The sequence below is a fragment of the Meriones unguiculatus genome, chromosome 12, assembly GCF_030254825.1.
Source record: "Meriones unguiculatus strain TT.TT164.6M chromosome 12, Bangor_MerUng_6.1, whole genome shotgun sequence".
Classification (NCBI taxonomy): domain Eukaryota; kingdom Metazoa; phylum Chordata; class Mammalia; order Rodentia; family Muridae; genus Meriones; species Meriones unguiculatus.
This window is the reverse complement of record NC_083360.1, coordinates 776,207-788,945: the sequence shown is the minus strand read 5'-3', so window position 1 is coordinate 788,945 and position 12,739 is coordinate 776,207. Positions and strand designations below refer to the sequence as shown.

The 12,739-nt window shown below is 45.5% G+C and overlaps 1 protein-coding gene across 2 annotated transcripts in view; it reads left to right on the top strand.

The window, feature by feature from the left end:
* The window catches only part of Fam114a1 (family with sequence similarity 114 member A1), a 64,604-nt gene that overhangs the window by 22,725 nt on the left and 29,140 nt on the right, over nt 1–12,739 (top strand). For both annotated transcript variants that reach the window (XM_021640685.2, XM_021640687.2), the window contains exons 4-6: nt 6,995–7,108; nt 7,236–7,345; nt 10,365–10,499. In XM_021640685.2, coding sequence (XP_021496360.1) covers nt 6,995–7,108; nt 7,236–7,345; nt 10,365–10,499 — 359 coding nt within the window. The remainder of the gene's footprint in view (nt 1–6,994; nt 7,109–7,235; nt 7,346–10,364; nt 10,500–12,739) is intronic.

The window sequence follows — 12,739 nt, the reverse complement described above, 5'->3', positions numbered from 1 at the left end:
AGGCTTGAGAAGGCCTAAGGTGTCTTCTCACCTTCGGTGAGCTGTGCTTCCACCTCAGGAAGGCCACCTAAGGAAGAAACCGTGTCTGTGTGCCGCTGTGCCTTGTGGAAACTTACAGCACCGACTGGCCTTTGGCTCCTCGACATTGTTGTATCGTGCCTTTTGGCTATTACTTTGACTCTAAGGTTAAGAGGAAGAGATAAGAGGCGACTGTCCTAGTGTAATCAAACACTTCTCAGCCAACCGTTCTTTTCGGTGGGACCCTCCCTCTTAAAAACACTTTTTTTTTTTTTTTTTTTGTCACGAACAGGCTGTGTCATAGTCTAAGGAGACTTCATCTTCTACTCATGCCTGTGGGAAAATTCATAAAATGCAATAAAAGTATGTGTCATTCCATACAGAAACAAAAGGAGGAAAATGCCAAAAATACAGAAAAATGACCCCAAAAATGATAATACTGATAACTTCAAAGTGATACCATGAAAAGAAGCAGTGATTTCCCACAAGCATATCATGGACATAACTCACCTTTAGAATGTATTGCTAAGAGTAAAATGATGCTCCAGCTGTCAAACGGAGGGCTGACAGTGCTAAGACAGGAAGATCCCAGAGTCAAGCCTCCACAGCATGAAGAGGTTTATTACTAGATCTGCTGAAGGCCTAAATGTTTATTTGGAAAGTTGGTTGTGACGGTTTATGGCTCTAAGTATCTAATGCCAGAATGTCTGCTTCTGTGATAGAATCATCTGATCATATCAAGGTATTTGCTTTCTCAAAATCACTGTTTGCCCTTTCTCATCCTTGCCCAGATTGCAGTTTTTCACATTCTAGCGATACCCTCTGCCAGCCTTGTCCAGATAATAGCATCAGCGTTTATTAGAAAGAACGGCAAACTCATTAAAATTGTGCTACCGTGAAAACACCCCTCTGTACAAATTACATCAACCGCAAGGAATGTTTATTTTTATTTATTTATTTATTTATTTGAAATGACACTGATAATGTAAAAATGCTTATGGGTTAGGAACTTCAGAGAACTCTGTGTTAGTCGTGGTTTCCTAGAGAAACAGAAGTTCAGAACTGATATGAATACATATATATTAAAATTAAAGTGTCTTAAAGACTGTGTGGTCCAGCTAGTCCAACAGTGGCTACCTACCAATGGAAGGTCTAAGAATCCAGTAGTTGTTCAGTCCTTGAGGCTGGATGTCTCAGCTGGTCTTCAGGATATGTCGGGATCCCAAAGAGGTAGGCTCGAATGCCAGTGAAGGAATGAACTTGCTAGTGAATGCAAGCAGGCAAAGAAAGAGAGCTTTGTGTGTGTGTGGTGTGTGCATGTGTGTGTGTGTGTGTGTGTGTGTGTGTCCTTTATATAGGCTGCCAGCTCAAGTGTGCCCCAGATTAAAGGTGGATCTTCCTACCAGAAAAAGGATCTAGATTAGAAGTGGGACTTCAAAGGATTTAATTAGGAAAAAAAATTCCTCACAGCTGTGCTCAGCCATTTGCGTTTTAGTTAATTCCAGACATAGTCAAATTGACAACCAACAATAGCCATCACAGGGTCATCCATGAAAAGGATGATGGTATTGATGTTACAGTTAACCACAGTGCTTTGCAATCTCTGTATTAGGCACAAGATTGACAGATTTCCTGTGAGCTTTGATGCAAATGTCAGCTCAATATCACTTATGGTTAACCTTGACCGGAGGACAGGGGTATATGTGAGCAATGACCATAGAGAAACTTGGCCATCATTTTGGAGAGGGAAGACTTTTCCAGAAGGAAAGTTGATTGGCTTCTTTTAATGCTGCCTTTAAGTTTGCTTTAGTTGAGCATGGCAGCCTCAACTGTACTTTTCTTTCTATAAAACTGCATTCTGCTACTTGTTCCAATGTCTTGAATTCATTAATAGAGGGATCTAAAGAAAGATCAATATTTTTTAGAGGACTGTGTTATTACAACTCACTCCCAAAAATGGCAGGTGGCATTCTCTGTCCAGTGCAAAGTGTGCGTCGCTCTCAGCCCGCCCGCCTCTGCTGGTGCTTGGCTAAGCCCCCTGATACATGCGTACAGAGATGCTCAATACAGAAGCCAGTCAGTGACCACTCACGCTGCCCGGTGCTGCCGCAGTCACTTGAGTGCTGAGCAAATGACACAAAGCCCCTCCCCAGCCCCCACGACCCTGCTGCCCCCAAGAGGACTTGCCTCCTGAGGAGAGGAAAAAGCCAGCAGACAATACACTCTATGAACAGGAAAATTATGTAGAGTTCCAGGAAGTGGCAAATCTCTAAAACAATACACAAAGTAGAAAAAGATAAGAGGAATTGGGACTGTAGGCTAAAGTTTTTTAAGAGGGTCCTGGGTACTGTTTGATGGGAGTTGGACAAAATGCGAAGGACGGTTCAACATGCACATATGAAAACCACGAACAACCAAATACACACCAGTAAAGAACTGTTAGGATGTGGTCTAGCTACTTGACTTCTGGCTATATATCCAGAAAGATTGAGAGTAAGGTCTCAGAGAGTTACTTGTGTACCCATGTTCAAATTGTCATCATTCACAACACAAACATGTAGGCACAGCCCACATGTCTACCAATGAGTAAAACATGGCATAGCCATGCAGTGAGGTATTACTCAGCCTTAGAAAGAAGAGGATTCTAACACACACTACGAATGGATGAACCGCCAGTGCCATTATGCTCAGGAAAACAAGCCCAGCCACAAAAAGCAACTACGGTGGGCTCCACTTGGAGAAGGTACTTAGAGTAATCAAAATCAGAAAGGCACAAAAGTAAAATGGCGCTTGAGGGCCTGGTAGGCAGAGGAGTAGGTATTATTGTCTAATGGGTACAAGAGCGTTTTGGAAATAGACATTAGGGTGTATTTGGCCCATGGAACTGTACCCGGAACAGGGAAGGTGATAAATTTCATACTATAACCATTTTTCCTGAGAAAGTATTAGGGGAGAATTCAGCCACATAGATCAGAGAACCAATTTTGTGGAGCTTTGCCTGTTTCTTTTGTAAGTGTCCGGTTTTTAAAAAGAAGGAAATGCGTTAGAGAGCCCGCGGTTCCTCAGCCCCATGTGTGCCTGCCCACTGCCATGCTTCCTGCCATGAGAGTAGTGGACTAACCCTCTGATACCATACGCCAGCCCCAGTTAATGCTTTCCTCTCTGAGCGTTGCCATGGCATGGCGTCTCTCCACAGCAACAGAACCGTAACGGGGACATTCAGTATAATGGAGGGATTGTGCATACTGGTTCTGGTGTCAGGCGGACTGGGTTTGAATCCTACCTCCCATCTGACAGCTCTTGGACTGTTGGCAACTGGTAGCATCTTGCTAGGCCTCGTTTTCTCGGTTACAGAAGGAGTATGATACAACTCTGAGGACCATGTTACTAAGAAAAGTAGACAATTTCCTATTCTCAACTTTTTAGTGCAGTGTCTAGGATATCCTGAAGGTTCAATAAATGCCCACAGTGGAGAGATCTCACACATTACTGGAATTTAGCTATTATAACTCTCCTGGCAGAGAAGGCACAGCCCCAGAGACCCGGGAAGTGAATTGCTTAACAGCGGCACACAGCTGAGAGACGGTGGAACTGAAGTTCCTCGCTGGTCTGTGTAGACTGCTTTCCTTTGCTTTAGAGCGTAAGTACGGGTGATTAGGAAGACGGCCGACTGGGTTTTCAGATGATGTCCTAAAAGACACTCTCGACATTCGCGCAGTCTTGTTTGGTTTGCTTTTGCTTTTCTGGTTGTGCTGTGGTTGCCTGTTTTGTTTGCCAGGGCTCACCCATGGCAACAAGACAGCCAGCCCCAGTCCCGGCCCTGGGGTGCCGGGGCCTTCCATGTTTAAGGATATTTCGGGTTCGGGTGACGTGAAATTAATCCACAAACCAAGTACTGTCACACCTATCTGTTGTCATTCTCCTGCTGGTAGAGCCCAGCCACTGTCTCTGGAAATGGAGTCATCAGTCAGAACGCGTCCCAGTGGCTCTGCTATGATTTCCTTGTTCTGGGCACTAGATGTCACACTAAGTCAAGCTTTAGAAGTGACTCGGCTGAGTAGGGTGTGGTGGTCTCCTTTACCTATTAAAAAAAAAATACAGCTTTTAAGTAAATGTAAAGCTTAACTTAGAATTTCTAGTAGAATTCAGAAAAAAAAATTTTTTTTTGTTCACACACACATAAATAGATTTGTTAACCAGAAAGCAGAATACTATCTGTTGGCATCTCCAATCGAACACATCTTGCTTATATGCACATAAAAGACTGCTTCATTCCAAAAGCAAAGGCATATTGCTAGAGACAGTTAATGCTCTCTTATCTGTGCTCATTTGTGAGGCTTTTTTTTCTTTTCCTTTTGTTGTTTTAATTGAGACTCCTGTAGCCCAGGCAGGCTTTAAACATGTTAGGTAGCTGAGGCTGGTCTTGAACTCCTAAACCTTCTGCCTTACTCTGCCTTCCAAGGGCTGGGACTACAGACAGTCCTTTGTGTTCTGAGATGGTAAGAAACTGTTCCTCCCAACTAAGAAACAAAGACTAACCTGCCTTGGATGGAAAAAGCCAAAGAGGTTAATGTAAGGCTCTGGAAGGTCAAAGAGGTTAATGTAAGGGCTTGGAAGGTCAAAGGGGTGAATGGGAGGCCCTGGAAGGTGGAAGGGGTGAATGGAAGGCCCTGGAAGGTCAAAGGGGTGAATGAATGGAAGGTCCTGGAAGGTCAAAGGGGTGAATGGAAGGTCGAAGGGGTGAATGGAAGGCCCTGGAAGGTCGAAGGGGTGAATGGAAGGCCCTGGAAGGTCGAAGGGGTGAATGGAAGGCCCTGGAAGGTCGAAGGGGTGAATGGAAGGCCCTGGAAGGTGGAAGGGGTGATGATGAATGGAAGGCTCCTTGAGCCCTTGAACCAGGCAGGCCATGCCTCCCAGCCTCCAAAGCTCACTTACTCCTTGATTTTGCCTCTTAGAAATCTACAGCTGTGAATCGTGGATGGAATCTGCCTGTGCAGTCTCCTTTTGGAAAATATACGAGTGTTTTTTGTTCTGTTTTGTTTTTTAACTACCTTAAAGAATATGAAGTCAATGACATAAATGTTTGCTGAAATTTCAATGAGATTCTGTTGAAATGTTTGGAATTCATTGGAGGCTAGAAAGAATTAATTCAAGTCAGATTGGAAGTTTATAATTAAGTCTTAGGCTTAGCAGTTTGTTTTTTCAAGTAACTCAGTAATGAGTTCGAGCTGTGTTTAATTATCTGCATGAGTGTAGGCGCATATTTCTATTGTAATTAAAGTTGTAAATCATGTTACGTAAGTTTTCAGGGTTTGTAGGTAATATATAATGACAAATAATTTTCATTGGAATGAACCAGTAACTGTCAATGCCTTGTGCTGCTTTGGTAAATCAGGTTATGATTGATAAAATAGCACCTTGTGTGTAAGTGTATGTATGTGCTTGCATGTGGATGTGTGTGTGAGCATGGGCAGAGGCCAACGCTTAGCCTCAGATGGCCTTTCTCAGAACACTGTCCTCCTTGCCTTTTGAGACGGCGTGACTCCCTTGACCAGAGATTCAGTTAGAACAGCTGGCTGGCAAGCTCCGGGGCTCCGCCTGTCGCTACCTCCCCAGCTCTGCTGCTACAGGCGCCTGCCCACACACCCAGGTTTACACAGGTTCTAGGCAGTGAAGTCTCTGGGTCCTCATCTGGGTCTTCCTCTGACGTGGGAGATGGGTGAACAGTTCTTTGAACAGTGCTTTGTGATTCTGGAGTCTCCTCCGACATGGCCCTTTGCCCCTGGCTGTTATGATTACCACTACCTTGTGTTTGAACAGCCCAAGGTCCCTGCTTTCTCCTTGCATGCCAAGGCAGGTGGCAGGCACCCAGAGGGAGGCAGCACAGGCTCTAGAACTCCAATAGCTGTGAGGACCACGGTGGGATACCCATGCTCTGGTTCCTTCATCCTGTCTAAGAAAGGCTTAGCCCATCTTAGTGCAGGGCGTCAGGCTGTCTTTGGGCGAAATAGAGACAAGACTTTTCTATCAAGTGAAAGGTTGGGTTTTGCCCAATGGGTGGGAAGGTCTACTCTGTACTCCCTAAGGCCTTACTGAATCCCAATTGTGCTAGTGTCTTGGAAATAAAATAAAATAAAATAAACAAAAAACAAAAAAAAACCCTTTCTTGGAAATACAGGTGTTATTTGACTAGCAACCTTCAGTCTAATTTGGACTGTTAACTGCTTTCCAATTTTTCCACTGACTGACCTTTTTGATTTAGAGCTCAGCTAAAGACCTTTGATAGTGCACTTTTGGGGAAATGTAGGTTTTGTTTTGTGGTTTGGTTTGGTTTGGTTTGGTTTGAAGGCTTTATTTACTCTGTTTTGCTTTGAGACAGGGTCTTGTTGAGCAGCCTGTCGCACTGGCCTAGAATATTATGTAGACCAGGCTAGGCTCAAACTTGCCGCCCTCCCTGCCTCAGCCTCCTGGGTGTTGGGATTATAGGCGTGTGCCACCCTGTCTAGGTTTACACATAGTAACTTACTGAAGCTCATCTGACTTCAGTTCAGCCAGTGTTAACAGAGTACCTGCGATGTGCTAGGACTTCAAAAACCAAACAACAACAAAAAACACAGATGACATGTCAGCCATGTGACACTTCAGAAAAAAACGAGGAAGACAAGACAGCCGTGCCTTTCAAAGACACTGGCTTGAGTTTAGAATTTCAGTGTGAAAAACAGCCAGTGAGAAAGGCAGAAGGCGAAAGGGGTCTGGGAGCATAGTAAGAGAAAGGTGGCTTCTTTAAGGTCATTCAGCCTGACCTTGACCGAGCTGAGCTCATCTTTGAGCTCTACCCCAGGGAATCTGAATGCCCTGCTGCTATTCAGGGTGGACCCCCCCCCACACACACACAGAGGCCAGATGGTTTGTGAGATTAGCCCAGGGGTCACAGACTGTGGACTGTAATGTATCTGCGAACTGTGTTTTCCGACAGGTCATGGATTAACAGCAGTCAAAGAAAAGGCAGGGGCCACCCTACGAATCCACAGCGTCAATTCCGGATCTCCTGAAGGGGCCCCAGCTGATGCTGAAAACAGAATCTCTGAAAGTGAGTGGCCCTTGCAGCTTGTGTTGGGGGTTTGTTATGCTACGTGCACAATTGCCCAGTGGACAAAAGCCCAAGTTCAGATCAGCCAACCACAGTCTAACCGGGGTGTTCTCTCCTGCCCTGACAGATGTGGCTCCAGACCAGGACTCTGCCGGAGGCCCCCAGCCTTCTCCTCCACCAGGGGCCGCAGGGTCAAGGGGAATGCTGTCAGCCCTCACCAACGTGGTTCAAAGCACGGTGAGTCCCCAGCACCCTCCCGTTTCTCTAGTGGCTGGCCTCTTTTGATCTTTGCATCTTCTGACCCAGATACATGAGAGACAAGACAGCTCCCTCGCTCATGACTTTGGATTGCAGTTTGTTATGCTTTCTGCTGCAGAGTAGGTGTAACCTTGGATCTGAAATAATAAGGGCAAGATGAAAACAGCCTGTGTTTAAAAGAAGAGAGTGGTTTACAAGGTTGTGTTTTTTTCAGCCTGATCTAACAGTGTCCCTTCCAGCTGCTGTAAGGACAGCCTCTGGGTTGGGGAGGGACCTCAAAGCTGAGACAGCTGCTCTTCCTGGGTCATGTCTCAATTCTCTTAAAATTATGAAACCTTCAAATTAAACATTTTAAAAAAGGTCTAGTAACAAGTCAGGAGGAATTACCCAGAGACTGAGCCTGCCATATCCCAACCTCCTGATTCCTGCTGTCCCCTACCCTGCTGAATCCTAAATGTATTTCTGCAAGGCCTTTTCTTCCTCTGCTTATTCATTTATTTCACTTAAGTTAAGTTGATTTTTTATACACAACCATCTTACTCCTAAAGGAATCTGGCTATTGATAACAGACATTGAAGAAAGGCAGAGGTTCCCCAAGTGACATTGAGGAAGCTAGCTGGTCCTCAGAGCCAGGAAGAAAAGAGCCAGTCTACTATCTAGAACAAACTAACTATATTTTCTAGAAATACGGCTCATGTTCTTTTTGGCCATGAAACAAACTAACTATATTTTCTAGAAATACGGCTCATGTTCTTTTTGGTCTTTTTAAAACCACTTGTTTTAAAGTGAGGTGGTTGGCCCTCAGCGCGTACCAGAAGCCTCACCAGATTCTGGCCATAAGCTGATGCCATACCTTATATCAAGGCAATGTAACAGTGGCAAGAGATGCACTATGGGGAGGAGGGAGTTGTGGGTGATCATGGGAGGTTATGATACCCAGATGTTGGGGCAAAAGAGTGCCAGGAATAAGGAAAATGACGTCCTGCACATGCTCCTTGAGGGTCCCTAGACTGGGTAGGAAGGAGGAGGCAACTGGGAGTTTCAAGAGTCACAACAGCGGAGCTGCTCAAGGGCACCCATGAGATTAGAGGAGGCTTTCTCAGCGTCTCTGGTGAACTCATCACATCTCCTCTCCCTCCCATTTTTATTTACCTAATTTATTATTGTGTGTGCCTATGATGAGGGGGGCACCTGTGCCTCAGCACTCATGTGAAGGTCAGAGAACAACTTTGTGAGTCAGTTCTCTCCCTCCACTCTATGTGGGTTCTGGGGACGGAACTCGGGTCATCAGGTTCATGCTGTAATGGCCTTTACCCACTGGGCAGTCTTGCTCTGAGCAATCCACTCTCCAGCACAACCCACACTCAGCTGCCTATGTTTCTATGTTCTCCTGAACCTGCTTGGCCTCCTTCCCACAGTCCCAGCCCACCCTCAGGCCTGCCTTTGCCCAACAGTGCACACATACTTCCCGTTCTCACTTTCTTCTCTCCTAAAGTGACAGGCCATTAGGGGGCAGTAAATCAAAGTGTGCAAAAGCAAAGTGCGCAAAAGCATGAGCTACTGAGAAGCCCTTTGACCTCTGTGTTACATGCTAGGACTAGCTAACTTCCTCATGTCACGGGGAGAACCTCTGCTTCTTTCCAATGACTTGTCGATAGAAAGCATCCTTTACAGGTGAGATTGCTGTGTATCTGTCTTTTAAAAAGTCAACTCAAGTGAAAATAAATAAATAAACAGAGGAAGAGCAGGACTTTCAGGGACAAAATGCCTAGCAGAGATAACACAGGGAAGAAGGTTTATTTTGTTTATGGTTTGAGAGACTTTAGTTCATGGTTGCTTGGCCTCAGGTGCTTGGACAAGACATCATGGCAGTGGAAGTAGGTAAACCGGGGCTCTTTGCCTTCTGGCAGCCAGGATGCAGAGAAAAAGGAAAAGACAAAAGACTGGGGACCAGAACCTCTGCAGTACAACCTCGAGTGACCTACTTCTTCCAACCAGGCTCCATCCCCTGAAGTTTCTAGAACTTCCAAAAATAGCACTACTAGCTAAGGACCAAGGACGCTCTGGAGCCGGTGGGTGACATGTCATATTGAACCCATAGCATCCCTTTGAAGCATCTGCTTTTACCACTGTGTTCCAAGGCATGAGTATTGACTGGGCTCCGGGTCTGCAAACAAATTCTAAAGTCCAGAAATGGAAATGTCTGGTAAAGTATATTCATCCAGTAAGGTTGAACGCTGCCATTTAAATAATTATGAAGATTGAAAAGCACATGTAGATGATATGGAAGTAAAATCTAACATTTCTGTGTAAAGTAGAAGAAAAATACAGATGTATGCTGACTGCAGCCAGGGTTCTGTTGTTGGGATTATGTCTGGAGGATTCGCAGCACTGTGGTTCTACTCCTTTGAGCCGGGTGTATGAACTCGGTTGTCTTAATTTCTGTTAAAAGGAAAACGATGGCTGGCAGAAGGATTTTTTCAGTGCTACCTGGATAATAGGCCAGTTTCTAAAGCTGGAAGTACATGGAAGCAGGCTGTCTTACCTCGTTAATGTACTAATTATAGTTGGTGTTCATCAGTCTCTGAAAGTACGCAAGAGCCACTGAAACACCCTGAGGGCCCTCATCTAAATTAGCATGAGTATTTGACATTTTAATAACACACCCCAAATAATTCTAAAATTCTTTCAAACACGACGGTTGGGCCATCTGTTAGTTTTAAGTCGTAGATCCAAGTCCATTGACACACTCAGAACTACGGTCACAAATCCCTACTGCGCACCGTTATTCCCCCATCATTTTAAATAACACTTCATGCTCTACAAATTATATAACATAAAGTTTTTCAAGGAAAAGAAAACAGGATTGAATAGATGATCAGTCTCATGGTGTGAAAAACTTGTATCTTTCCATTGCTTTTAATTCGTGGGAACTGTTGGCCACGGTGACACAGCAAGCTGTGGAAAATCTAACCTTGTATGGTTTTCTCATTTGCAGGGCAAAAGCGTCCTCACCGGAGGTCTGGATGCTTTAGAATTCATTGGCAAGAAAACCATGAATGTCCTCGCGGAAAGCGACCCAGGGTTTAAGCGGACCAAGACGCTAATGCAGAGAACTGTTTCCTTGTCTCAGGTTGGACCTTTGGCAATTTTCTCCTTTCAGCAAATAAAGTCAAGGCACGTGCTCAAACCTCAGTGGCACGGACAGTAAAGAGAGCGCCGAGTTTCTGGCACGCACCACGGAAGTCCTCGTGGGAGGCAAGCTCTGTTAATGGTCCCTTATGCACAATGGCGGGTATCATTCAGATGGATGACAGATAAGAATTTGGCATAGGAGTGTATATGTTGCGTATTCATATAGATGGTACATATGTGTACACACACATACACACACTACTGCCCAAGGGCAGTGTATTGAGCACACTTGCATGCTTTGCTTTATTCACTTAACAATCTTTTGAAGATTTTTTCCAAGTATGCCATTGTAAACACCCCAATTCTTCCCATTTATTAGCTGTACAACCTTGCTTTCCATCCCTGTGACTCGGTGTACCCCTTGTGCATTGAGGTGACATCAGTACCTTCTGATAACTTTGCTGTGGTGATTACATGAGCTAGACCAGAACCTTACAAAGACTTGTGTACACATACATGTGTCATGTTTATTTAGGTAAGATGACAATGATGTTAGAGAGAGACTGAGTCTTAAAAACTAACAAACTTTTAGCTGTTTTTGTTGTGACGTGAAGAGGGGCCTGAGGTAATTGCCCTAACCACCGTTCTTTTTGTGCCACCTTCACGGTTTTTGTCATAGCTGCAGGCTAACTACATCTGAAGGGTTGTAGTGTACATGAAAATGTGTCACCAGCGCCACAAGGTCCAGCAAGGATGCTACATGTTGGAAGAGAGTGAGCAGAGGCGGGAGTTGTCAAACTCGAGAGCAGGGCGTCGGTGGCTGCGGATGCTGGCAGAGCATGGAGGGGATTTTCAGGGCTGGTAGTGAACCTGGGAACCGCTGCCGAATTTGGACAGGTTACAGGAACTGACCTGGGCTTAGAAAGGATCACCACGGCTATTGTAGTGAAATAGAGTGGTGGAGGGAAGGCCCGGGGCCGGGAAGCCACTCCAGGGTGTGGATGAGTCTCGTTCCTCCCGGAAGCAGATGGTAGGATGGGCTGAGGCGAAATCCCCTAGATAAACAAGAGGCTTGTTTGGGCTCATTGTTCTGGGGGTTTCAGTGCATGGTCAGCTGACTCTATTGCTCTGGGGCTTGTGATGGGGGAGAACCTCAGTGAGGAGTGTTCATGGTGGCCAGGTAGCAAAAAGGGGCGTCCGGCATCCCTGCACGGGCATATCGCAGCAACCTAACTTCCTCTCTCTAGGCTGCACTCCTAAAGATCCCGCCACCTCCCACCAGTACCCTGGGCTGGCGCTGGTGCCTTAAGTGTTTGGTCTTTGGTGGGCAGTGCAGACCCATCTGGGGCAGGAGGAGGAGGCTGTAGAGTGCCTGGTTCCACACAGCAGGAATGTTCCCACGTCAGGTGCTGCCTCTTTCTCTCATACATTCTACACCAGTAGCCCAGGGAAGACGACTGAGCCATCAATGCTTCTCCTATTCCGCAGTCTCCCTTCCATATTTCCCATCTCTCGGTTTTCTTGTGTGAGGAGTTCCTCCGTGTCAGGATCACTCCCCTCCAATTAAATCCATCCACATCTGTGTCCCAGAGGCACACTGAGACCAGCCGCCTGGCTAAAAGGCTTATTTCTTGGGCAGCTTTGACTCCACTTCTCACTTTCAAGTAAATCTGTCTCTCCTTAATGATGCTCTCCTTCCCTTTCTAGCTTATCTCTTTACTATAGTCCAAAGCAGTGAGTCAGGGAAGAAACTGGCCCTGAGACAGGAGCCCTTTCAGAGCCATTTAGTTTTATTTTCCCACTCCACAATGCCCTGAGGTAAGGGGGGCAGTTGAGTTTTATTATGTGTTAAACCTTCCCAGGAATGGTTTCATTGGGTTATTTTGAAAATGTTAAGAGTCAGAGCCTTACTAATTTAGTCTTAAAGGTAGACAGGAAAGAGAATTCCTTCCATAGCCTAGTGGGTTCTTGGCTGACAGCCTCACGAACCCAAAAGGAAAATGAGGCTGCCTGTTTATTGGCACACAATAAACACCAGCCTCTATTCTCGGATGATTTCCCCCCTGTGACCTTGTGGCATTGGCCAGTGTATTTATGGGGCTCTCTGCACATATTAAAAGACTCCATAAACTTAATGTCCTTGTAAACTTAATGAGAACCACATAAAAGATGCCTCACATCAAAGCAAGCGAGGACAGAATATTGTTAGCAATGGACACACTCCTGTTCATTCTGTCG